General features: G+C 43.2%; 1 protein-coding gene across 6 annotated transcripts in view; it reads left to right on the forward strand.

Moving 5' to 3' along the window:
• The window catches only part of add3a (adducin 3 (gamma) a), an 88,730-nt gene that overhangs the window by 41,177 nt on the left and 19,583 nt on the right, over window positions 1-27,970 (forward strand). For 4 of the 6 annotated variants that reach the window (XM_069665223.1, XM_069665227.1, XM_069665226.1 and 1 more), the window contains exons 1-5: window positions 6,509-6,886; window positions 12,781-13,024; window positions 22,608-22,746; window positions 23,390-23,541; window positions 24,039-24,119. In XM_069665223.1, coding sequence (XP_069521324.1) covers window positions 12,830-13,024; window positions 22,608-22,746; window positions 23,390-23,541; window positions 24,039-24,119 — 567 coding nt within the window. In that variant the 5' untranslated portion in view covers window positions 6,509-6,886; window positions 12,781-12,829. Of the gene's footprint in view, window positions 1-6,508; window positions 6,887-12,780; window positions 13,025-22,607; window positions 22,747-23,389; window positions 23,542-24,038; window positions 24,120-27,970 lie in introns of those variants that run through there. The other 2 variants (XM_069665225.1, XM_069665224.1) reach the window with 1 other exon arrangement.

The raw sequence follows: 27,970 nt of genomic DNA on the forward strand, positions 1-27,970 counted from the left end.
GCACTTTAGTGTGGTGGAGGACCGTGGTGGTCCTGAGCCCTATCAGTTCAGGCCGTTGGCTCCAGCCCCTCTAATGCCTGCTGTCAGAGCCGGGGCAATGCAAGTGCGCATGCGCCAACCACACGTGCAGCCTGTTACAGTTATTTCTTATTCTGAAGAGAGAATGGGCGCAGTCTCTGAGTGGTAACGTAACGTTAGCGAGAAGGCTCATGTACAGTGTGCTATAGCTAAAATAACTCAACTCTAGTAAGTGATGTGTCTCGATCAGGATATATTTGAAAAAGAGCGCGGTTTCACAGACTCCCTCTCATTATTTTTTTTATACATTTCATGATGTAACTTTGTCCCAAACGGTCGTCTCTACGTCACCATCGGCTGGCGAGGTCCAGGGCTGATTTAAAACCATAGATACCGTGTTTGAGCCATTTCCGACCCATGAAATGCTGATTTTTATAAATTGTCAATATTAACAGCAGCATTGCGTTTCATCACAGTACAGCAATATAATTTAGATTACAGCTCAAAAAACATGTTTAAGTGTGCAGTTACTCTTTAATGGCGCTCGCTGTCTTCCCTTCCCTTCCTGTCTATGTTGCTCGACCATGGCTCCCTCTCTCTCTCTCTCTCACTCGCAGCAGATTTGGGTTGAAAACTGCTCGTTGATGTGTTTTTTTCAAAGCTTTGGTACCTTCCGCTACTGTTGAATTGTATTGTACTGGTATCGTTTCGTTTTCGCACACGTACATCAAAAAGTATCGAAGTACCGATAACTTTGACAACCTTAGTTTGTAATCATATTGATTCTTTGAACAAGGTACTGTCCTCTGATTCTACCGTCTACAGTTTGCAGAATGTGTTTGTCTCATATCAGTGAGACCGACGTGTTCACACAGAGGCCTCGGGCGACAACGTGTAAGGTCATCCAACAAATATGCAACATGACATCATCCCACTGCGACTGTATTGGCCAATTGAATACGCTCGAGTGCACCTTCAGGGGGGATACTTTTATGGCCAGCAGGGTAATTGTATTGTAAACCTTGCGATCACAGAGATGGAGGATAAATGATTGTCAACATGACAACTTTTCAGAGTTGCAAAATGGTGGTTTTATGAACTGCTGAAGTGTTTTGAAGTCTGATAAGTCTTTAATTTATTGATTTACAGTATATGAACAGTGGTTAAACTGGACTTCCTTAATCCTACTTTATGGCCTTGTGAGTACATGAAGCAGCAGCTCCTTCCTTTTCAGTCCGGTGCAGGTTTTATTTGAATGCCCGGTAATGACATCCAGGTAAAGTCGACGTCCTCCTTCACAGACATCTGAATCTGTTTTGTAGGCTTGCGTGTTCCTGAATCTCTCCCGCAGGTGGACTCATGATGCAAACGTGATTTTCTATACGAACCGACAAGCTGTTACCATGAGTTATTTTAAAGGTCGTCACGTGGCTTCATACCATCCCCCTGGAATCGACTTGACCTTCCTGTCATGTGGGCGAATGGCGTTTGAAGTCAAACAAGTCAAAATAAGCTCTGTGAAGAAATGCCTCTCCTGTGTCTGCGGGGTTCCCTCACACCCATTAACTGCATGACTTTTATTTTCTTAAGCATTACCACATCTGTCAGCTTCCCACCGTGGGGTCTCCAACGCCGCTCGCCTTTTTCTTCTGTTCTCACAGGTCCCAGTAATGATCCCGAGTGTTTGTACATTCCTGAACGGTTAGCGTCGATGAACGTGCCCCTCGCTGCTCTCCTGTTACTGCTGGGCGTTTGCTGGGAGATGCTGACAGACCGCTGATGGTAGATCTTTGGGTGTAAGTGGATACCAGCGTGCATTTAGCCCTGCAGACGCTCAGGTCTTCCCCTCTGTTGTTATGTTTTTCTCCGAATATTATCACAGGGGTCGAGGAGGGGGTGACTCTGACAGAAACATGGGATTACTTATATCAAAGGACTTGCTTATCATGAGGCTTGATGACGGCTGCATGGAGACGGCGGCGTATCAAGCACACATCCGACCGCCTGGGTTTAGTCTATCCTTGTCTGTAATGTGTCACATGAGTCACATAAAGCAATAACAGTCATTTGGGTTTCCACAAGGTCATGATTAGCCAGCATTAAGAGACAGACCTGCTGTTACCAACTGGTGAGACAGAGCTACTGGGACACTGTACTGGGGCTGCCCCAGTTTAATGGCTTCACTTTGCTTTAGTCTTTTTTGCCTCCTTACAATGCAAACGGAAGATGCAGTTAAGTCTGTGTAACATTTTCGTGTTTCTTATTTGGCAGTTAGGATGAATAGGTTTTTTATTTGCAGATGATCGTTGTCTTACCACAGGCTTTAATAACCGTACAATCTTGATGAATGCTATAACACACTGGTGTCACTCAATCCATAGTACAGCTAGAGATGTTCCGATACCAATGCCAGTATCAGTATTGGCTGCCGATACAGCCTCAAATGCAATATTATGTACCGACCAGAATAGGTGCTTTTTGACCAACAGGACCAGGAACTTTTAGTTCTGGGAACTTCTCATCAAGGACCTAAATGCTTCCTGTGGCCCATTGTTGTCTGCATTTCCACAGCAGCCTAAAGTCCCTGGGAAGATGATGCAAATCAGGCCAATGATGTCTGGAGAAGCAATAAAAGTAACTGCACTACACCGCCAGTCCAGTAGGTGGCTGTAAGAAGAAGATGAAGCCATACAACAAAGATGACACCATAAAACGGGACATCCTCTTCCGCATAAATGCTCTGCAAGGCCTGCACCTCGTCGTCGGTCCACCTGTCGTTGGCTTTCTTCTCTGACTCCATCTCAAAGCGCGGAGATAAACAACCCTGAAGCACGATGATAACAGTGAGCTTGCAGCTGCAGTCTTTTAAATATGGCGGGTGAGATAAAACGCTGCGAGATCTCAACCAACCAGAAACGATCAGCACTGCAGGTCCCTGAAAGTGCTACCCCCCCGAGCAGGGACTTTTCAGGGGTAAATCAATTACCAAGGAACTAAATTTAGACCCTGGCTCCTGCTTTCAGTGAGTTCCTGAGTTCCTCAAAAGGTTCCCTAGTTCCTGGGGAAAGTTTCTGCTGTCGAAAACCACCTTATGCCAGTCAGTGCACCAATATATACCATAACCCATTAGCCCCAAAAGCTGTCAGCTGTTTCCAGGTAAATTATCATGTCAAAGTTAGCAAAATGTCAGCAAGCAAAGTGTTTATCCATCAATATTATGCATTCATTTTATCGCACTAGTATGGAGGTGTATCGGCCAATATTCAGGTATTAAAATCGGTATCAGGAAGGAGGAATGGTATTGGAACATCTCCACGAACAAGCACAACATTATTTCCGAGTGTTTACAGTCTATCTAGCAGTGGCAGCCTTCAGTGTTATGCTGGGTTGTGTGCATGTGCGTGTGTGTGTTTGTGTGTGTTTAGATGTGTCTGTTTCTCTTAGGCAGGCCTGGCAATGGCAGCTGAGGATGATGTGTGTGTTTGCTTGTGTGTGTGAGGGGAGCTGTGTATAAAATGCTGAGTGATGCACAGGCATCCAGGAGGAGGAAGAGGAGGGAGGTGGTGTTGGGGGAGATCAGTCTCCTCTCTATGCCAGTGTGTACTTGGCACAGTGACTGCACTGCAGATGAGGACACTGTGAGCACACGGTGCAGAGATGCTGAAAAAAAATGTGCAGCATCACAAGAAATCTCTTCAGTGTCAATATTTATCTGAGGTCGCAATCAGGAAAAATGTAATATTTAGCTTTGAATCATGATCTGTGGGGGACTTTTGGGAAGGATGTACAAAGATGTGGCGTGCACCTGCTGATTTCCAATCAATCAGTAACGCTGCAGATTTGACTGACCAGCCTCTTTCCACCCAAATTGTGGAAACTAATCAGTGAGATCTGCTCTGTCAGCGTTTGGTCGGACTTAAAATCTGCAGTCTCACTCCATCGCTTCTTCATTTCTGCTTCAGTGTTTCTCCACATGAGGATGAAACCCTGCAGAATTTATACTGAACTTCAACAGTTCAATTCTAAGCTATCTTTAGGAGGATGCTGCAGGGTACGATTGCAATGTCAAAAAGATAAAATAAAAATACATGATATATAAAGAATTGTTTATAGTAAGTAATTCCCAACACAGCACTTTATTGTTGTTAGTAAAGTACAGCATCTGTTGTATAAGACAGTCGGTCATGTGCAGACTGCAAAGCTCTTATTTTTGTGTTTGAACCAGCTGCAGCCCCCCGAGCAAACGCTCCATTGATTTCCTCCACATGCATGTGATGCCATTCAGAGAGAGCCGCCTGTTTAACATGGCCAGCAGCACCCAGCAGTGCCTGAGGAATGCAAAACACAGTGTGTGTTTGTCTGTCTGTGTGTGTGTGCGTGTGCATGTGTGTGCATGTGTGCCCACAGTACTGTTGTCCCGCCTCATCTCTCGGTGTGTTCACAATCTTCCTCCTCTAGTGTAAAGATAAGCCCAGAACAGTGTGTGTATTCACATATAAGAGTGCACATGTGAGAGGTCACTGCGGTGATGAATGTGATCAGACTTTTGTTGTGTTAAAACTAAAACTTAATTTGCAGCAAATCCTTCTTTACAATACAAAAAAATGTTTCATTTGTTTCACCGATGAACACTATTGTATCATCTGACAGTATTTTGGCTGCTAACTGTGGTTTTAAATGGTGTTTAGTTGACATGGCTGCTCTTTGTTTGGGTGTGTGTAACCACAGTGTTTCTACAGTTTCTCTCCCAGGAGCCTAAACAAAAACTTCTTGTGAACTTCATAGTTATCAGTCGACGGCAGTCACAGTGAACTCTTTATTACTCAAAAGCTCTCCGTCAAAACTTTGCACACTCAAAGCTGCAGACCTCCTGGCATTAGTTTAAGCAAGGTTTTATGACAGAGTCTCCAGCCAGAGTGAGATAGTGACACAGCGATACAAGACAAGTTAAAAATTAATCCCACTGAGGCAGTTTGTCTGTTTCTCACACTAAGCCAGGGTATTAAGAGGGTACTTCCTGGATATTAGACACATTCAGATGTTATTAAATGGCTTAAATTAAAGAGTCTGCAACCCTTTCATGCATCACATGTGCGTAGAATCTCTTCTTTCAGTGTTAAATCTAAACCAATCTGAACAAGCGGCACATAGTATGCGTTGGTAATCCACATGTATATTTGCACAGCAGCTGAGGTGAAGCTCAACACTGTGAAAATCAAACAGCATCACTTATGACTTGGCTGACAGGTTGCTGACATCTGGCTGTTGGCCTTGTTTGTTTTTCTTCTGCAGATATGAATCCTCATTCACAGATGTCTCTGTTTTTTTTACCCATATGATCATACAGTTCTCTGTCTCTAAAGCCAAGTTTCATGAGGGCCAAAGGACGACCACACAAATCAGTATGTCGTTGATTTAAACATGTCGTCTGGGCAAGTGGGGCAAATCAGTGTTACCATACCGTGACATATACAGAATGTTGAAGTCCAAATTAATTATTCATGGTTTAATTTTCTGCTGTAAAACATTACAATGAACACAATTACCGTCCATTTTATTCTGTCTCATGTTATTTTGTATTTATTAGCTTTAAAAAGGTCTGTCATTAAACTCAAAGTATTTGTAAGGATAGAACCGAAGACTCGACCATCATTCAATTCACAAAAACCGGCTTCAACTGGGCGGTTTGTGGAGCGTCTTTTGGGAGTGTTCTGCAGCAACACACGAAATAAGTTGTTCAGAACTGTAGCAGCGTTGTAGGGGACAAATATCACCAGAAACATGGATGGGAATAAATGGCTCAGGTTTTTAATGCAGCTTTGCTTCAGGCAAACACTGAATCACAAACAGCTGTTACCCTGACCTGTCACCTGGGACGTGACCTGAATCATTAAACTGTCATGTTTTCATTTTAAAGTCTTAGTTGTAATGGTGTCCTCTGACTTTGCCTTTGCTCTTTCTGTTCAGCGAAGAGACGGATACCTTTGATTCTGAGACGCTGAAGTGGCTCCATGTGAAAAAAGGCTGTGCAGTCTTTTGCAGCAGCAGGTTGTTGGGCCGTAGTTACACCGCCAGTGCAGACGGACGGGGTGGCGGGCTGGTGAATGAGGGACATAAAGAGAGGAAGGGTGAGAGAGAGAAAGAGGGGAGGGGATTGTGGAATGTGGGAGAGAGAGAGCAGAAAGTGAATGGATCAAAGAAAAGAGAGAGAGAAGAAAAGAGATGACTAGACAGAGAGAGAGAGAGAGAGAGAGAGCAGGCGAGGGAGGAGGAGGAGTGATTAGTGTGTGAGCCTGAGCTGTGATTGGTCGAGCAGACTGTACTTGTGTGTTTGCCTGAATCTGTGTTAGTGTGTGTATGTGTGTGTGTGTGTGTGTGTGTGTGTGTGTGTGCGTGTGCTCCTACCCAGTGGGCGGGGGGATTAAGCCCGCATCACGTGGTCCCTTTAGCTTCTTTTCCACACAAACACACACCCTCATTCGCACACACACACATATCCTCTCACATACACACTCACAGCTGTTGATAGTTCTCTCTCTGGTGAACGCCGGGGCAGCCGAGCAGCAGAGCCCGCCGGAACCTGGGAGAATCTGCTGTGTGCTGGCCGCTCCACCGCTCAGCATCTATATGGGAGATCTGGACGGACGAGTGGACAGACCGGTTTTCTGATTGCAGCCTGACTCTCACTTTCTGTCGTTCACACCGCGCTCTTTCTCTCTCTCTCGTCTTTCCCCCGGCTTACTCTCTGGGACTCAGTGTTGGAATTTGAGCGCAGACAGCGAGCAGCAGAGAGACATGTGTTTTGCCTCGGCCGCCTACTACCACTGCCTGTTCTCTCCCATTCACTGACCGAGGAGGAAACACAAAGGTTGGTTGGACTTGGCTTATTTGTGTATGTGCTGGCGTCTTGTGTCATCACACCTGGTTGGACGTTTTGATTTTATTGCCTCTGACCTACATATGAATATACCCTCATTTCTTTTCAACACATCCATTCATCTCTTTTCATAATCCAGCTTGCATTGTGTGTTTGTGTTCCCACCGGCTGCTGAAGCATGAGTCCAAAGATTACCACCCCCAAAACCGATTTGTAGTTTTAGGGGAATTCCATGTTAGTATGGCTGCTCGGGCACACACACAATCACACACACACACTCCTGCACTATAAACACGCTTGGCAGTAACAGTGCAGTGAGTGTGAGCAGCAGAGAAGATTAGCTGTGGCTATTATCTCTCATGTGTACAACCACAGAGGCTCTTTGACAGTGGACACAATTTTATGGTCAATGCAGCCAGAAAAATCACTGGAATATATGTCATAGTGATTTAGAGGTCATGTTTGCAACAAGGAATCCAACAACTTTTGATTGTGTTGCAACCTGCAAAAAAAACAAATACTACTCTGAAATCTGGTTGCACAAGAAACCCCAAACTACAAGCAGCCTCTGCACGTGTCACATTCAGACAGAAACAGCGACTGCTGGCACGTTTGTGGGCTCAGAAGACGAGTTTGTCTCGGTCATAGTAAATCTGCTGCAGGATCTGTAAGCTGCTGAGCACTTAGCTCACACGCCGTCCTCCAGTTTCACTGCTGGGTCTGTCATGCAGGCATGTTGAGACACACCTACTCCTCTGTTTGTGTATGTGTGCGCGCATGAGGTGCCTTTTACTCTGCAGGTCACTTGTGTGCAGAGTTGTTTGTGTGTGTGTGTGTGTGTGTGCTCCATGTGCCATTTACAGTGTGTGTGGATATAATTAGCCGACGTACGGATTCTTTCCTGGTATTGTTGCCGATGGGGTTGTAACACAACCCAAAAGGCTGTGTGTCTATTTTTAGGGGCAGCAACTCAAGCAGCCACACTTTGAAGCTTCCCCCCTGGCAAGATAAAGATACGAGGTGTGGGTGGGTGGATGGGGAGGTGGGTGTTATCCTGGCTCTAATATTAACCAGCATTATTTAGACTTTTAAAGGACACAAAATGAGAAGGTCAAGAGAGAGAGATAAAGTCAGAGAGAGAATGATGGACAGATGGAGAGAGGTGGAGAAAGATGTAGCAGTCCAAAGAGACGGGACCAGACAGAGAGATTGGGCGACAGATACGTGTATACATGTAGGTTTCCTGACTGGCCGGCTGTCATCAGATGGAGATGGAGAGTTGTGTGTCGCCTAAATTGATGGCTCTGCTCCAGCTTTAAATGTCAGGAGACCACTGAGGCATTACGGGTGAGCACTCTGTCTTTGAGATATACCATGAGTTTCCCATACTAGAAATGAAGTCAGAAACTAATTCTATTCTTCTAATTTTTGTGCAGTGAATTAAGATCATGTGTAAATAAAGACAGGTGCATGTTAAGCTTGTTAAAATGTGATGTGTGATAACTTGTTTATAGAGCTGCAGCAAAGTGTAGATTATTTGATTAGACGTTAGACAGAATACTAAAATAGTAATTAAGTGGTTGCAGCCCTTTTTTTAATTTATTAATTTAGCATATTTTTTCACCTAAAGCACGTAAACACGGGGCAGTGCTTCAGCTTATTTGGTAGAGCAGACGCCCCATGTACAGAGGCTACAGTCCTCGACGCACTGATCGCAGGTTGGACTCCCGGTCTGCCGATCATTTGGCGCGTGTCACACCCCACTCTCTCCTCCCCACATTTCCTGTCTCTCTTCAGCTGTCCTACACATAAAAGCAAAAGCCAAAAAAGTAATCTTTACCTGGTTATGAAACAGACTGAAATTGAATTACTCAAAATGAGCTAAAAAAGCAAACCAGACCATCAGCGACAAGACTGATTATTTCTATGTAGTTATTTTTAATACCTTAAACTGCTGGCGGGGGGGGGGTAGGTGTCAGACGAACAATTAACTGCACGCGGCCTTTGTTTACATTTTCCAGGGCAAACATTTAAAGTGAGTGATACAAATGACTGTTGAAGAAAGCAGGATGACATTTTTTGTTAAAAACCACCACTTAAGCATGTTTAAGGAGCTTTAAAAAAACAAAGAATATAAACATTTTTGAACAGTCAGCATCGTTAATGGTAGCACATAAATACGATATGATTGTGAGGACAGAATTATGTCACAGCTACTTGCTGCAGAACATAAAGCTGAAACTTTTTGTATTAATTTATTTGTTGAGCAATCAAAAATAAAAAAGCAAATGGATTACTCCTACAGTCAGTAGGACAGACAGTCTGCTGCACAAGTTATTTCAACACTATTTCAATTGATTTTCATTTGAAACACAAGTTAAAGCCAACCACCTGTTTTCACCACGTCGGGTTTGTAATCCTACTAGCTACCGGTGCGATTGTTGTGAGGGTGGCGGCTGTACTGGCGATCATGACTGCTAATGTCCATGACAAAGCTTTAGCTAGCTTTAGGCGCCATCGTCTTTGTAAAATCAACACAATAACATACCTCTCTCTGCATTTAATACTGGTATATTTGTTGCACCAGTAAATCCTACGCAGCCCATTATTTAGATGAAAAAAATTTATTAAAAATCTGTCATACACCGAATTTTACTGTAGTTCATTGGTTATTTTTTAAAAGGGTTTGTTATTTTTCTTTGTCCTGTGTGAAAGTAAATTGATCATTAGTCAGACAAGTAATTTTTAGACATAATTGACAATTAGACAAAGAATTGTCCGTTATCGTTGCTGCATTAATCATACGTAGTTTAATCTAACTGTCATTAAATGCATCCATTTTGCCGCCCAGTTCGGTTTGAAACATGAAATAAACCTGCAGTGTTGTAAATCTCTCCCTCTCCTGCACTAACAGCCTATTGTTAAGATTAGGGCCTTTCATCACACCGTTCATTATGTAACTCCTAGTAACCAAAAACATGTTAAGCACAGCAGGTTTATAGCAGCCATTAGGTTTATAGCTCTATTAAAATCATTCTTTATAGATGGAGATGTTTTCATGGGTAACTCGCCCACTGATGGAGACGGCTTCTGTCTGCAGGGCTGCTGAACGTGAGTGAGGGGGGAGGGAGGGCGGTAAAGGTCACCAAAGGTCACGGGGTGAGAGGTTGCGGTCACCTTGCCTCGGGCTGCGGTCGCAGTCTAGCGACCTTCAGTAAACACAGTCTTCCTCGTCTATCTGCCTCACATTAATGGAGCTTCAATCGATTACAGCTCTGTCCTCGTATGCTGTTTCTTTAAAGGCCAGTTGTGTCTCAAATTTCCAGTCAGTCATTGAACTCAACCTAAAGTTCTGGCATTGTTGTGAAACTTCAGTGTTCATTCAACAAGTGTTCATCACAAGAGCGTGTCTGCTGTGGAGCGTGAAATCTATATTATAAACTTAAACGCTGTAATGTGAGGATCAGATTTCAGTTTTTCTCAGATTAATTGTGCACACTTTCACGCGCGCACACACACACACACACACACACACACACACACACACACAACCACTACCGACGCTCCCCTCGTCGCCCTCCCAAACCTCCCAACCGTCGATCTCTCTGGATGAGACCAGGCGGAGGGGGTGAGGGACGGGGACAATGATCTATTGACAGAGACACAGGGAGGGAGGGTGGAAGCTCATGCTGGGTGCTGCTAGAGTTGTGTGTCTTGTGACCAAGCAGGGATGTGATAGTGTACTGGTGTGTGAGTAGAGCGAGGGGGGGAGGCAGGGGTTTAGAGCTTGGAGAGGGGGGTGTTACTTTATTTTGGTGAGGCTTCAGCTGTTGCATTTAGACGCTCAGAATTCCAATCATTCAGCAAATTTCAGGCATTTACTGTCTCAGATGTCTTTCTCAGCATTGTAGCTGTTTGTACACACTGCTTTTCATTTACTTTGTACCATAAATCCTTGTTTTCTTTTTTAAATTACCCTTTCATTTTTATATCTCAATTCTACCCCCAAAACAAACCCATAGCTTTCCAGGTTAATCCCAGCCTTTCCTGTGCACTCCTACTCAGTAAATACACCAGGGCAGGCAGGAGTTATTCGGGAGGATAAATTCAATGTCAGGTTACATAACTCTGCGCTGCCCAGCTGCCTTCAATTAAAGAGGATTTTTTTTGTGCTGCTTTTGTTCGTTTCCACAATAAAAATCACAGATTTTGTAGTTTGATCAGGTACAGAGCAAGAGGTGGTCTGTGTTCCTGAAGAGTCTCTGCTTTATAGGTTACATAGATTTTTGGGCAAACATTCTAAAATTTGGGGTAAAAGTTTCTTTTTGTAATATTTCCTGCCAAATGTATAAAATGTGCAGTAGTAGCCAAATAGGGAAGAATAGTTGTTTCTGCAGTAATGGGGAAACCAAGGGAACACATACATAAATAAGAATATCATCCGCATAGAGGAGTTCACGGTCAGTGATACCAGGCACAGTTTCAAACAGCAGAGGAAGTGGCACTTTATGTCTTAAGTCTGAAATATTAATAATTGCAGTAATAAGTGCATTCTTATAACATCACCTGTTGAGGTATTTTATTGAATAACATGAAACAAATGCTATCAGCGACTCAATGTTTCATAGGGAAGACAGTCCTTTGAAAAGAACGTGTTGATTGTTTTTGCTGGTTTCTGTTGTATATAAATTGGAACAGTGGAAGTTCTATAGTTGCCCAGCCTTAAAATAGTGGTTGTCTTGTGAATATGTGTGGTTATGAGTGAAGAAATACCACAGCATGTTCATCAACTTCTAAGGATTTCCTTACGCTCACTGTTTGTTTTGTCTGAGTTCGAGTCTTCTGTGCACTGAGCTGGTTTTCCTTCCACTAATCTCAACCATCTTTTTAAGTGGCATTTGACCTCAGTTAGTAGCTTAGCGGCATGCGCAGACCAAATCACCTCATGAGCCCCCTCTTTCCCTCATGCAGACTTAAGAGGAGGCTGAAAGAGGAGAAAGAGTCACTTCTGGCAGAATAAACTCTCCATTTTGATCTTCCTGCTGTCTGATGACCACTGGGCTTTTTAAGACACAGAGCAGCGGGATGCTTTTCTGAAACTCTTTCTTGCTCTCTTTCATTGCTCTGTCGGTCAAGCCAAGACACCATCTGGTAGAGCTGCCTTAAGCCCCGCCTCTCCCTAATACACTACCAGCTTATCCTTTGCTAGCACAACAGCGGCCGTGTTGCAAAGGATCCTGGAAAATGCAGTTTTATATGATTTGTCCGTGTCCTGTGAGTTCCACTTGTTAACCCTTAAGTTGCCTTTTGTTTTATTCCCAGATTTCTATTAAATTAATCTTGCATCCCAATCTCAACTCTTTCACCTACTGTACATACAGTAACAGTATTTTCAGATGCAGTTCCCTTTGCCTGTACTGGATTTGTCCCTTGGCATGATAACAATGATTTGAGAGGGTCGGTCGCGCTTGTTGCTTTTACTCTAACAGTTCCTGTGTATCCTGCGTAAATGCTTGTTGTCCTGCCAGATGACCTGAGAATGAACGGTGGGAGTAAACCACCTCACCAGTCAAGGCCTGGATGTTGAAACAAACCGGCTCCTGTCCTCCTCATGCGCTTTGTTTGGCGGTGTGTCATTGTGACCTGACTAATGCCTACGTGCAGTTGTGAATCTATTTGTGTATGGAAAAGTAGTGCTGTCTAGACAGTGAAGGAGTTTGTTATCCGCAGTAAACCAAAGAGCTGCACCCAACTCCCTTCCAAAAACAGGGTCGAGCTATAAAATGCCTTAAATCATGAGTTCCGTTTTGGCGTGTATTTCCTCGTCTCTGTCAAATAATGATTTGCATTCTAATATGTCCATATCTCTGTTCTCTTCTTCTCAGGTGAGACTCTGAGTGGCAGCCATAGAGCGAGCGAGTGAGGTGAAGCAGGATGAGTGCGGACAGCCATCAGGGGGTGGTGACAACCCCTCCCCCGCCCACTGGAGGGACCAAGGAGCGCTACTTCGACCGGGTCGACGTCAACGATCCGGAGTACATCAGGGCCAGGAACATGTCGCCTGACCTCCGGCAGGACTTCAACGTTCTGGAGCAGAAGAAGCGTGTCACACAGATCTTACAGAGCCCGGTAAGTTAAAAATAGGGACATAGGGACATGAATAGGAAACATTCAGGGAATCTGAATGAAACACGAAGGCATGGCACAATTCTTCTTGCTTCTTACAGAATGGGGTTAATTAATGGAAACGTCTCAATTTTAGGTTTCCAATTTTGGTAACCTGCGAAAATAATGGAAACAGGTGGCCCAGGTTCATTACACGGGGCTTAGAGATTCCCAAAAGGCAGATCTGGTCATCACTGATACAGCACTTTCATCCAAGATCTTACTAAGCCTGTAGGTCCTCAGAAGAGACACCATCCAGCGGAGTTGAGAATGTTTTGCTTAGCAGAGTTACCTCACAGCATGAAGGTCTTGGGTTTGAATCCAACAATTGTCTCTGGCCTTTCTGTTGGTTTTCTTTGGGTACTCTGGATTCCCAAACTCTGGCATCTGTACATTCCCTGTAGGTTTGAGCAAGAGAATAAATGCGTCGTTTGTCCTAAAGAAGAACTTGCTGCAACCAACAAACTTTTCACCTCACTGACTCATATTTTGCGTAATCAGTTCCTCTTTTCTTTTTCTGTCAGTTGTTATTCCCCAATCAAGTGGTTTGTAAGAGAGTTTCACCAGTATGAGCATGACATGTGCTGTGGTGTTTGTTCTTGTACCAATGTTGTGAAACTGGCCGCAGAATCACAGCAGTCAGCGGCCTTCTTAAACCCTAATATAACCAGCAGCTACCACACCCTCACTCAGGCTTGCTGCTCTCCAAGTGCCCTTCAGGCCAGCGCCTTGTGTTGGGTCAGGTTCTGCTGAAGTAAACAAAACTGTGAGGGCAGGGCGTTCTTCAGCCAACTCGCTCAATGTTGTGGTTTGATTTTCTTTCCTTGGAGGTCTGAATTCTTTGGAATTACTGTTGCTCCACCAGCCAAACCTGACTGAAGTGCTGGAGGTGCAGTTAATGTTTGAGCCCCTTTGGGACCACAGATGGAAGTAGACACGGTAGTAAACAGACACAGTATTGGGTTATCGTATCTTTGCTGTCGGCCTTTATTTGACTGCAACCTCTGATTAAAATGTAGTGCAAAGATTGTGATTAGACACGGAGCAGTTTAAAGAGAGTCCAAGATCAACTCCACATGACATAGTTTTGTTAGATCTGTTGGATAGACTCCATGCTTTATGGAAGACTCTTTCCTTTACCACCCTGGATGCTTTACATCCCTGTCTAGAACCAAACACCTCCCCTCTGTAATAACAGTCCACCTCACCTTGTCATTAACCCGCAGACAAAGTCAAGCTCATGGGCTCCAATAAAGACGACACAGTGCTGACCTGTGTGTGTTTGTGTTGCGCCCTTTGAACTGTTGCGTCACCTTGTGTGGAGATTTTACAACCACTTCTCTGCCTTTCAGTTCAGCCCACACAGTATGAGGAATATTTACTCTGCACTGTTGACTCAAGGCTGGCCTCTGACTGAAGTGCTCCCAAAGGTTTACAATGGGGTCTTACATCTGGAGACGCAAGGTGTGTTTGTGTGTCTGTATGCGTTTGTACTTTGGATTACTTTGAAGTGACAAATACACTTTGAAGGCTTCAGAGTCAGCAGGGACAGATTTCTGCGAGGCAAAGGGAAAGGGTAAGGTTTGACCTGGCATAGGCAGTGAATTTCATGAATGAATGTTCCCAGTTCAGTGTGTGAATGATACTGGATCATGGCTGCTGTGGTTTGGCTCGTTCTATTTAGGCCTTTAATGTGATCCGCATTCTGCACATGCCCAGTGTGGTTTTCTTGGCACGCTGTGTTTTGTGCCAGATGTCTGGAAGGGCAGCAGCATGTCGCTGCTGATGCAGGCTTCCACATGATACCTTGTGTGTGTCTGTAAATGTGTCTGTGTGCGTGATGGAGGACCACAAGTGCAGTTAGGGGTGACCAAATGAGTGAGTACATTTAAGGGACCTGCACTGAGCTCTTTTGGGAGTTCTGATAGCATCTGCTGCCGACCATCTCTGGTATTTTTATGAGGTGTGTCTGGCACGGTCACCTCCAGTTCATCCTTATCAGCAGTGAGTTGTTGTGTTGAATTAAAGGTAGAGACAGTCAGTGAGACAGAGCTGGCTTTTGAGCCTCATGAATCAGACTCCACATGCAAACACCAAGCCTGAAAACACCGGTAAAATCAAGAAAGCAGAATAATACGAGCAGCAGTCCTCCAAAACATTTTCAGTCTGTTCTAAAAAAAGAAAATATTTAAAACCATCATTTTACTGTAGTGGTTCACACCCAATGCTCTCATCAGTCTCATTTCCTGTGTTAGCAGGCAGCTGTGGCAAGTGTTCACTACCTGCTCTGCACAAAACATCAGAAAAACTGAACGTTGGTGGGGACCAAAAGCAGAGCTAAAAGGATAATGAATATGGGACTCACATTCATCTGGTGGCTAGAAACAAGATTACAAAATAAATACTGATGTTGCTGTTTCTCTGCTGCATGTGTAAGAAGGTGCTGTTACACTTTACATTCACCATAAGAACTTTATAAGGTAACAACGTGCCAGTATTACATTTATCCCCCTCCTTCCGTTTGATACCATCTCATGTTTGAATAGTAAAGGCTATTTGTGATCACCTGTGATAACGATCACGTCTCCAGCTGCCGGTCATAAATTACCCACTGCCATTATTGAGCACTACGTCACACTGTTTGTGTGTGTCTGCATGTGTGTTACACTTGCGGTCACACAGTGTGATGTATGATATTCCTGCTTGATGTGGTTTTGAACGCGAGCCAACCCGCTCTTATTCAGCAGTAACAGGTGGCTCTCTGTGGGCCGCAGAGCGTTAGCAGCCCTGACATCAGGACAGCCGGCCTCTCAGGGCTGGTTTTACTCATATTACACAACAACAACAATAACAACAACAAGTGTGTATCTCCAGCTGGCCATGCACATGTGTGCGCATCCCTCTCTTTTTCTTTCTCATCATTTTTTCCTCCATCTTTGTCCACACATGTGCCTCTCTCTTTTTTCTTCCTCCCTCCTGCTCTCTCTCTCTCTCTCTCTCTCTCTCTCTCTGTTTGTTTTCATTCCACTGTTATGGGACTAGCGGCGGCTCCAGATTACATGTTTCTAGCGCTCAGATGGCAGGTTGTATTTAAAGTCGGACCAATATAGACCAGGCGGGACGGAGTCAACTCAGCTGACTCCATCCGCCCACCTCATTCATGCAGACGTGTTTACCTTTAGAAGGCTGCAGCTGGACCTTGAACCATTTCAGTCCCTTTATTTACCCTCTTCTGTAGTCCCGCCAGGCTGCTTGCATTATCTGTATGCAACAACAATATGCATAGAGGGAAACTAGGGCAACAGAGAGGGAGAGATGAAAGGGAGGGTGAGGATAATGCATGCATTGATGTGTCTCTGGATGCATTCGTAGTAGTGACACAGGCTTAAATATTCATCAGATTTTAAACCTGGAAGCTGAATGTGATTTTATATGTTCTGCAGAAATTGGAGCAACAACATCGTCAAGATTTTTGATACAGTTAGTGACATTTAAAACGCTTCCACATGTGTAGAAGAAGAAGTAATTTCTTGCTGCTATAAGATTATGGGAGAACATGTTTCCCTTCCTGCACTTAATGTGGATCTGCTTTACTGTTAATACAACTGGATTTGCTTGACTATAAAGTTGCATGAGGATGGAAGTAAGAGGAGAAAAGTGTGGTAAAGATGGTTAACATAAGGAGTGTTATGTGTGACACGCGAGGAATGATATTCGCCCCGAGGTGGTTTGTGAGGCACGCTGGGGTGCGTTTTTCAAACACAAGTAACAGATTTTGTCTGTAAAGTCTTCTGATGTCATGTTTGGTAAATCATGATATCAATTTAAATGTGAAGGCTGCGGTTAAGCCTCTCTGCGTTGCTCTCTAGCTGCTGGGAACTAGGCTGCCGTGACTCTATTTGTGACCCAAAAAGTCAAGAGGTCAAAAGCTCTCAGAAGCTTGAAATGAAATCACATGAAATTGAATTTTGGTTGGCGTTCTCCTCTGCTATTAGGTTTCCCACTTCTCCCCTCTACAGATCTCGTGGCTCAGCTCGCTCGTCGAAATGATTAACTGATGCCAAGTGTTAAATTTACTCCTGATTTGCACGAGTCCCGTGGGTTTCAGAGGAACTTAATTTTCTCCTCTTCCCCCCCTTTTGCCAAAAAGCACAAGTGGATAATTTATGGTGCTTTGGCATGCTCTGCAGAGAACCCCCCCCTGTGTGAGGCAAATGTCACAGCTGCTCCCTAGGATGTTTTAAAGTCCTCAAGGTCTCTTTCAATCGTGCATTAGTGGTTGAACTCCAGAGACTCTTTTTAAAACCACCGCCTCTCCCCTCGGAGTCACGTCGCGGCGGCTGCGTTTCGGTTTGGCATTTCACAACATCTCTTGGGTGCTGAACTGAAAGAAACCTCCAGCAGTGGAGCGGTGCCCTTAGGATTAGAAGGGAACATACTGAAACGGTACTAAGTCCACTTTAGCTCATGTGTAACCTCAAAAGGACGGGCCAGACGTCAAAACAATCCCCTGCGTGCTCAGATTGTTAGCTTCCCGACACTTTCTCCCTCTGGTTACTGAAATCTACTTTTAGTCACCAAGCAAATTAAATGTTTTTTTTCTCTCTTGCTGAAACTGGCACACAAGCGTGTCTGCACCTAGTGATGCAACAGTTCAATGTTCAGCATCAGTACCAGTGCCAACACTGACCTTATTAAGCCAGTTGGGTATCAGACATGACGTGACAAGTCCACATTAAATAAAGCTCCCATGTCGATGTCATCAATCCACTGTTATAAAACCAAAACAGTCGGTCGGATTCATCCAGTCACGACAGCCTCTGACTGGGCTTCAGTGCTACAGCAATCCCTGGTTTCATATGACCTTACATAAAAATGATTCCAGCTAGTTAGATGGAGTAAAGTAGCGTTACACAATTTAGGGACAAACATCTAAATGGTCTGTGGATCTGGAAAGGGAGATAAAGAGACTCCCGTATTAACACACCGTGTGGATCCACACTCATAAAACACGCACACCTTCAGACATTTCTTTCATCAGATTTTCCTGCACTTTCTATCGTTCTGGGTGAGCAAGTTCATCCGTGAAGAAAAAGGGCACAGAGTTTATTCAGAGTAGGGAGACGTTGCAGCTGGAGTCGGGGAGCAATTTCACTGACGCACACTTTTGAGGAGGGATGGGGGGGGAATCAATAGAACTGGCAAGCTTGCAGGCAGGCGCTACTTTGTAATAATGTCACGACGGCAGCTTAAAAGAGCTGCACTGTGCTGATATAATTGGGGAGGCTGTGACTGAAATTACAGACCTCACCTGGTTGGTGTGCGTTTAAGAATGTGTGCCTGTATCTTTGTGTCTTTGTCTTTAATCTATATCTGCATGTATGTTCCTGGGGGAGTTTTTTTTCCCCCATTTGAGGTTAGAGGAATTTGAGCTTGGAGTCCAGGTGAACTGTGATGTAGTTTTGCAGGTGTGAGAATGTAATCCTACACTGCGACAGAAAATGACACAAAAACACTCACAACAAAAGTGACACTTGATATTCAGCTCAGCGTCATTGAGGCTCTGTCTAATATAAGTTAGTTGTGATTGTTTTCATGCCATTTGTTTGTCGTAAGAATCTGGAAAAAAAACAATGTTTTATTTCATGTAAGAACAGCAGAGTGTGTGAGGTCACGCTGATACCACAAGGAGTTACCTCAGTGCACCATCATAGGTGTGCAGGACCGGCCATGCTTTAGACAACGTCGTCAAAAGTCTTGTCTTCCTTTCCCACATGATGACGTAGAGAAGTGTAAGCGTCTCCTGTATCTGAAACAATAACTGAACCAGAAACGAGGGAATCACAACAAAAGAAAACGTACCTGGAGGTCACGCTCCTGGAAGACTACAAACTTCCTGTTGTAAGGAGGAAACGTTTCTATTGTCCCTTGCAGAATATGACTCACATGATGTAAGCTATGCATGTGAAACTGTATGTTTGTTTACCATCCAAAAATAGTGAAGTCTAATAAAGTGCTGCTTTCAGGAAGTATCTGCCCTGATGTAATATCCTATCCAGACTGCCAGGTGGAAGCAACTAAGAGACTTTTTCTCAGCAAGAGCCAAAACATTTTTACTTGTGTGCAACATTTAAACTCTTTAATGCCTGAGAAAAACCAGGGTTTGATTTCTTCAAGTCAACTTCCTGTTACTTTCAGTAAGTGGCCATGTTTTACTGCTCTCTGTGCTGACAGGCTGTTATTCGTCCACTGAAGAGTTGGACGACCTCCAATCTGCACGTCGACTTAATACTCTCAAGACTGCCGCTGTTCCATTTTCAAAGATTAGCTTTTGCCATTTTGGAGCAGTCACGAGAACACGTCTTCATTTCTCTGATTGGATGACATTTTTTCGTCCAGTTAATGGAGAGGCCTGGTTGCTTGTCAGTGCTTTTAATCTTGGATGATAGAGGACGGGTGTTTGCTCTATTTTTTACCCAAGGGGCGCATATGCTGCAATGATCTCATATAAAGCCATCTTAAAAGTAAACTTGACCTTCTGTCTTTGGGTTGTGGGTGTTTTCAGTGTCGAGCAGTCTCAACACAGCTGCCAAAAAACACACTTGACGTGTGATGTTTTTATTACTGCAGATGTGGAGGGTTTGCCAAAATATTAATGATAGGATCCACTTTAGGCCCAGGGATTAATCTGTTTAGATGATGGAAGTCAAATCCCCGCTGTAATAATCTTGTGGGAAACACACAAACACAAATTGAAGAGCAGATGCCTGCTACAGCGTTCGTGTGTGTTTGTGGATGTGTGTGTTGTTACACTCTGGTGTTTTTAACAGGATTGTTCCCAGAAAGCTGCGAATCTGGTGCATTGAAAGTTTGTCAGAAATTGATTCAACAAATTTATTCTCTACCTAGCTAACAGTGCCAAGCTAGCTGACTGTGTTAAGCTAGCTGACTGTGTTAAGCTAGCTAGCTGACAGGGCCTGTATCCATAAACACTCATTACTCATTGTGTAGTCTACTGTAGGGCCTAGATCGAGTTCCCCAAGTTGAAGTGCCCTAAAGACATTTAGAAAAATTATTACACACTTAAGTATCCCAGAGTTTATCTTAAAAATCTTGTACAACCAACAGTCACTCACTCAGCACAGTTTATTCCATCATTCATAGAAGTGTTTCAACTCGCAAATGATCGTATTATCAACATATAGTCGTCTACATAGAACATCCTAGATAGTTAGAAGGGACTAATGAATGAGTGATTTTGAACAAAAACAACATGAAGCTAGCTGACAATGTTAAGCTAGCAAACCTTCCAGCACAGACTTAAAACAAAGACCTTTCTAGTGGAGTGAGGAACACGGGCTCTGCCTGACGGTCATGTGTCTGTTCTCTGGCTCTGGTTAACCGTGTCTTTATAGCGCTGTGGTTTTAATGTTAATGTAATGCCACAACACAACAACTAAAAGCAAAAACCCTGACCCACCACTGTCAGACATCCGCAACAGGCCGGTTGCCACAGCACCCTCGCCTCTAGGGACGGAGGAATGTCTGGCTCGGGTTCAGAACCAGCGGTGCTCCGGGACTGTGTGTCCTGAACACGGGGGGGTGCTCCACTTTTGACAAAACACCCCCACATGGGCTTAAAACCACAGACCCACACTTCTTTCACATACAGTAACACTTATGGAGCATCCCATGGGCTGACTTGATGGGATGTGGGGGGCAGAGACAAGGGGAAGTTATGTGTCAGAGATATGGGGGAGGGAAAGTTGACCGTTGAATAAACACTGAGATGAAATAAAGGCATGAATATTGGATGTCTCCTTGCTGGAGGAGTCACCACATGGAAACCGTGTCATGGCCTATTTTCACTCTCAGACTGGGCTGATTCTGCCAAAGCTTTCCATCACTGCTTTAATTTTCCACCAGGAACTTGAAGTGGACTCACAGTCCGGACTTTACCACATCTATCTGTTGGAACAATTTAAACCAAAACAAGTAATAGTGTACATGTCCTTTTAAATGCTTCATAACCCTAAAGAGAGGCAGACACAAACTGTATGTACCTGCAGGAGATCCACACTACACATTGTGATTTTAATAAATCAGAACACAGCAAAAGAAACGTCTGATCTCCATGTGACAAAAACAATTGATAACTGTTGAAATACACGGCTAAGATTTGGAGCAAATGGAGAAATCAGAATTATAATGATCAGGAAAATACAGTCAACATCCATCCATTAATGTAAGACATCCAAGGAAGTATGGGTCAATCAAGCATACAGAAACATTTTGGGAAAACAATTGTTGTTAATCATTTTGCACAGATGGAACAGATGGTCGGGTTGGAGTCCATCCAGGAGACGTTTTTTAAGACAATTTGAAAAGTTTGTGCTTTTTATGACAGCAGTAAAATACACATTTCAGACTGTTGGAAGGTGTGTGTGTATAAATCATAAATCAGTACAGACAGCTTGTACAAGTAAACAAATGACTAAGGCTTTTGCTTGATGCTATGTTGCCAGATGATACAAGTCGAGGTGTCCTGATATTGAAAATAACACTGTAAAGTTCTTCAAAGTACACTGCAAACGACTCCTGTACTGATCACAACTGTATGACGTCAGACAGTGTGAAAGTGTGCGGGGTTAACAACCTTATTAAGATTATAGGCAGCTGCAGTATGAGCCTGTCTGCTGTTCTACCCTGCAGCCTGGGTTGGACCAAAGCAGGAACAAAAACAAAAACACGTCTGTAAGAGCTTCATAGCCTTTAACATCATGGCATGCAAACTGTCCCTGACACTTCCTGTTATGATCTTCATGCATAATGAGAAGTCTTGTGATTGCTTTATTTAACATTTATGAGCCGTCGCATGATGAAGAACTTTCTTTTTAAAGGAAAGCATGAAATCGGTCAGTACTTGATGTGATGGCACATCCAGTTCTGTGTGCATCAGGCGTTTTGTAAGAGCATGTCCGTGGATTCAACAGATGACTGTAGTATAAACATGAGGATTAAACACACACTCGCCTCTTGCAGTCACACCCAACAGCCAATCACAATGTGAGCTATCCAGACTGCCAATCCTGACTCAGCTTGTCGAATTGCCAGCCAATCAGATCCAGCTTCATAGACTCTTTGAAGACAATTGAGATTGACACCCAAGGAGCATGTCTAATCTGTGATTAACACCTCTCTCTCGTTCTTCGGGCCTTTATTCCCACTCTTCCGGTCGTTCCTAATGTTCCCACGTCCTTTAAATCTCACATCCCTGTCGGCACTAATCCCCCACTCCTCTCTTTTAATCTCTAATCTGGCTCATGTCATTTCTCCCTGTCTTTTCATTTTTTAACATTTCATCACGGCAGCTGATGATCATAAGGCTTTTTTATTCTCTGGTTAAGCTGCATAATACCTGATTGAGGTGTCCAATGTTGACTTAAAGTTCTCAAAGGCTTCATATTCATCTTAGTAAACAGTTTTTGTTCAGGCATTGCCTCGTCTTAGTGTCTCATTATTTCCTCTCTGTCCTCCTTTGTCTCAGGCCTTCAAAGAGGAGTTGGAGAGTCTGATCCAGGAGCAGCAGAGGAAGGGCAACAACCCCACCGGCCTGCTGGCCCTCAGACAGATCGCTGACTTCTTCATGGCCAGCTCTGTGGCCGGCTTCAACACCTCCCCCCTCAGTGAGTACCCACAGCACTATGGCCTGTTATCCCCGTGAACCAGACACTGACATTTATCAGAACATGCCACCCTCGCCCAGGGTGCTTCTAACCGCGCTGAAGAATGATGATTGGAGGAGTCGAGACCCGGGACCCAAACATGAGCCTTTTGTGCTCAAGGGCATAAATTCTCAGAGACGACCCAACCCCAGACTCCGGAAGAGCTGCACATACTTCTCTGTGTTTTTGGTCCTTTGTGAATTCTGTCCAGGAGTCCATATGTGAAGTCTGCTTCCAATCACGGCGCTGGAATGCACAGCTAATGCTGAATTACACGTCAAAGGCAATATAGCAGTTCAGTGTAGCTCGTCCTTAAAATGTTCCCATAATGAGTGAGTCTGAGGAGGCGCCGGCAGTAAACAAAGTATTAAAGGTTGGAGTGCTGTTTACATCACGTCAGCGTGGAAACCAGGACTGTTTGATGTGCAGCCAGATGTGTCAGACACATCATTAGGTTAAAAGACATGTTGGACAGTAGTGGAGCTGCTGTTGTGTATCTCTTCTACCACACAAACTGTATCGAGTTTGTTATAGTCGACTTTAAACCAAAGGAGAGAATATGTTTGAAATACTCGTTATGTTTTCGAATAATTGTGTTTTTCAGGTCTGGGGATGGTGACTCCAATCAACGACATGTACGGGTTGGAGTCCACCACGCTGGTTAAAGGCGAGAAGCTGACGCGCTGTAAACTGGCCAGCCTCTACAGACTGGTGGACCTGTTCAGCTGGGCCCACTTCGCCAACTCCTACATCACAGTAAGATCAAAGAGAGCACGAATGAGTTCTGACAGTAATGGGCTGTGTCCACAATCAGTCTCTATTTGCTACATGGTGCGCTTTGTTTACTGTCCGCAATTTATTCAATTGTTTGTATTTTAAGTGTGACATGTATGCCCAGTGTAGTGCCCTTATGATAGCGTGTTCATAGCATGTACAATATTTTCACATTGGATTTTAAGATGCAAAGATTTCACAAGTTTACAAGGACTTTATTTTAAACATAGCAACGTTTTTTTAAGGCAATACATGGATATGATATGCTGTTTGATTCAGTGATATTTAAGTAATTAACCATCTGGATTCCCATCTGACTTGTGATACAGACATGTACCAAAAACCAAAAGATGTTCAATATCCACAGCTAAAAAGAAAAGAAAAGAATTGTTTGTTATTACTTTGGCCTTTACAAAGTAAACGTTAATCACCATTAGACTTCGGTCAGTTTGATGAAACTTCACTTTTTCTTGTTTTAGGCTCGAGTCAGTAAAGAGCAAGACCACATCCTCATCATCCCCAGAGGGCTGTCTTTCGCTGAGGCGTCTGCATCAAACCTGGTAAGAAACACGCCAACGACATGACAGAGTGATTATTATTATTTCAGCAGTAGCAAAAAAAGTAATGCAAAAATAGGGATTTTAAATCTCTACGTTGCAGTGAGTATATTTCTTGGTGCGTCTGTGTAAGTGTGTTTGTTTGTGTATAATTCTCAGTGTGAGAGTATTAAGGTCTTGGTCTTTGGATGACAGAGGTTATAATGGCCGCTTTTCTTTATTCAACATGTACCCCCTTGACTTGTGCAAAGGGTGAAATTGGTAGATGAATTAATTTCACTATTTTGGTCCCAAAAGACGACGTGCCCCGCTTTGTCTCTCCTCTCTGTCAAGCTCTCTCTCTCTTTGTCTCTGTTCTGTGTCCCTGAAAAACTCTGCAAACATTGTGTTTGTGGTTGTTTGTCCGTCTAGTTTCAGTTCAGAGAGTACACATTGTCAGAGAGCTGGCCCTGCCGTGCCAATAGATCTGTAATAATGTGTGTAATAATCTGCTGGCAGCCCCGTTTTTTCATTTTAACTCTGTCTCATTCACTTTCTACTTCCATCTGTTTGTCTGCGTCTCTGTTTTCCTCTTTCTCTCTCTGGCTTCCTTACAAGTGTTCAGATCTGCTTATTCAGAGTTGTTAGAAAAACCTGGAAAGAAAAGAAAAAAATGTAAAAAGAGTGTAAAAAACAAAATCTAACACTCTGATTTGTGGTATTAAAAGAAGAAGCTAAGCAATACAACATAACACTGTTCAGTTCTGATGTGCAAAAAGTACTTTAACATTAATATTTCCCTGAACAAGACTGGTTGCTCACCACAAGTCATGTGCTCTGTATAACTTGCAGTCCTGTTTGTGCAGCGGTTTGTGCTTCTGAGTAAAGCCGTGTAAATATTTTGGTCCAACTCTTAGAATATGAAAAATGGATAACATGAACTGACCCAGAAATACAATCTTGCCCTGAAGTGATGAATTCTTCGAATGCTCTCTGGTGAAAGTGGTTTATTTAATAACCAGGATGCATATTATGTGTCTTTAAAAACTAAACCACATAACCCTCTTAATTCTCTTGTAATGTTTTGTTGCATTTTCAAAAGTTTGCACAAAGTATTTTAACACTTCAATGAAATCTTTGTTCTTTTTCTGTCCTCTGTTTTTTCTGCTTCGTTGCACATCTCTCCAGCTTTATCTTCAACACCTGTGCAAACATACACACCTGTGCAATGTGGACAGCTGGATTATATTAACCGTGCTGCTGACGAGCAGATTTCTTGTTTGCAGCCGGATTTATGCGCTGCATCAGAAGTTTAGCTCCAGCCAGTAGCACTGCTTTCTGCTGGCGCCTGAAAGCTAAGAGTTCATGGACTGTTATTATTTTCAGGATCATGAGACAGATTTGATACATTTTTCTGCATAAAACACAAAGTCACTAAGTCAACAAAGCTAATTTAACAGTGTGATCTATGACAAGCTAGCATACAAAATAGTGGAAATATTTATGGATGCAAATTAAAGAGCAGAAAAAATCTTGACGTACATGAGTAACTGAAAGAAAAACTTGTGAACGGAAGTTCAGCAGAAACGTTTAGTTTTAAAGCTCATAACGAATCAGATTCTTATAGTACAAATCTCAGAAGACAGCAGGTTAAAATGTCGGCTACGTCTTAAAATATGAGGCAAAATCATTTGTAATTCAGCCTCTGTAGATGATGTGTGGACCACATGAGTATATCTTGGTTGAGGTTGTCTGCATGAGAGTGATAGCCATGACCGTGATGCTGAAAGGAGACAAACATGTGTCTGGCCATGTTTTGATGCTGTGTATCTCTCTCTTCTTCTCTTGGCTTGTTTTTAATCCATTCATCTCTGTTGTTTTGTGAGCAAGTGTTTAGAGAAGCAAACACATTGATTAAGAGGAAGTTAGAGTAAAGAGTGTGATCGGTTGTGTCGGGGTCAGCTGGGTGGAGGCTGGCGCGTCAGAGAGAGGCTGGGGTTTAGTTGGCTTTGGTCAGTTTCCATCTGCCGCTCCCTCTCAATCCCTCTGTTTGAGCTCTGACATGAAGGTAGGGTCATCTGAGTTAACAGAAACATTCACAGTCCGTTACATCTACGTCCGTTTGGCTCTAGTTAGCACATATCTTCTACTTTAGTTTGATGTCAAGCTGTAAAGTTGCTTAATTTGAATAATTTCTTGTTCAAGTTTCAGCAGCCTCCACACACTTCTTCTTCTTCTCTCCTTGACAGACTCCTCGTTATCCAACTTTCCATGCAGCCGCGTGCGTCACATCTCAGATTCTTTCTCACACGTCCTTTGGCATCTTTTTATAATTAGAAGTGCTATGTTTGTCGGCAGGGGCCCCGCAGCTGTAGAGCCTGTAGCTTTCTGAAGGACGTGACAGGGTGAACTGATCCCGTACCGGACATGTGATGTGTAAACCGATCGATGTTCGATCCTCTGACAGCTGGCTGCCAATGTGGGTGTGCGGAGAAAAAGATGGCGGTGGTTAGTTACGCTCGGTTGGCGACATTCACTTCAATCTGCTGGGTGGAAGATCAATAGACAGTCATCCATCCATAAATCTATACGGCTGTAAAAAGACAGAGAAGCACTCAGGACGTGTCTCGGGATTTTCAGCTTGAGTGGACCGACAAGCTGTAGACTTCACACTGCTGTTTGTTTAATCAATAGCGTGTGTCAATAGATTAGTTTTTGTTCCACTACCAACAATTTATGTAACATGTTCCACACTTGTTTTGTGTGTAGGCTAACTTCATTAATGCATTAGTGTCTGATGTTGGAATTATAACAACGGGAGCTACATACGGTTTAAACATTTAAGAGCCTTTTGGATTCAGCTTAGAAACATGAAATACTTTAAAATATGTTTTTTATGTTTTAATAGTTAATAAAAACAACCTTTCAGAAGCAAAACTAAAAGTGATTCAGTATAAATGTGCTAAGTCTTAAGTGGAAAGAGATGTAACCTGACAGCATCACAAGGAAAGGAAACAGTTACTAAACTATGTTCTCTGCACAGGTTGTGTCACCACTGCCACTCAGACCACATTTAAAACTGGTGAATGTAAATTAGACCTAATATAAGTGTCTATCTTTTTTTGGAAGCATTTAAAATAATGGTTGTTTTTGCTAGCTAGCTAACTAGCTAGCTGTCTAGCCAACTAGCTAGCTAGGTACAGATATAAATCCTTTATAAGAAATTACACTGTCACAGCAGCTCCAATCACAGTTAAGACACCACATCTAACACTGAACATAAACACATTTAATTCAGGCACATAGAAATGATCCAAACTTGAAGCAAAAAAGTACCTGAAGCTTTCAATCTTGTGATGTTTACAGATGCGAGGCCTCCTGGAAACGGGTGGCTTTTTTTCAGTCGGTTATAAGGTTCACAGAAAGGCGCCGACATGTCATAAAGACTTTCACAGAAAAGCCTTTCCTCTTTATTTTCCCAGAGAGGTATTTTTTGGATGCACCAATTACTTCTAATTCAGGTTCCTGGTTGCCTGTTGCTCTGGTTATGTGGCAGAGGCTGCTCATAGTCTTTTTCTAAACCCTCCCTGGTTTGTAATCCTGAAACACAATTTACCACAAGAAAGTCGTCCAACTCAACTCATTGACAACAACAAACACAGTTTTAAAAGACTAAAACAAGGAAGTAGAAAGTAATAAAAGATCATTTTAAAAAGATATAAATGAAAATTAAAATAAAAATAAGATCACTGCAGTAAAACCAATAAAATGTTAGTTATCAATACATTAAAAACAGTAAAAAGTGATAAAGAGATAAAACAATGATAAGAACTTTGGCAATAAAATGACTCCAAATTAAAAAGAAGGGTCTTTAC

This window comes from Semicossyphus pulcher, unplaced genomic scaffold, assembly GCF_022749685.1.
Source record: "Semicossyphus pulcher isolate SPU_LCO1_2020_fin unplaced genomic scaffold, fSemPul1.0.p SCAF_17, whole genome shotgun sequence".
Classification (NCBI taxonomy): Eukaryota; Metazoa; Chordata; class Actinopteri; order Labriformes; family Labridae; genus Semicossyphus; species Semicossyphus pulcher.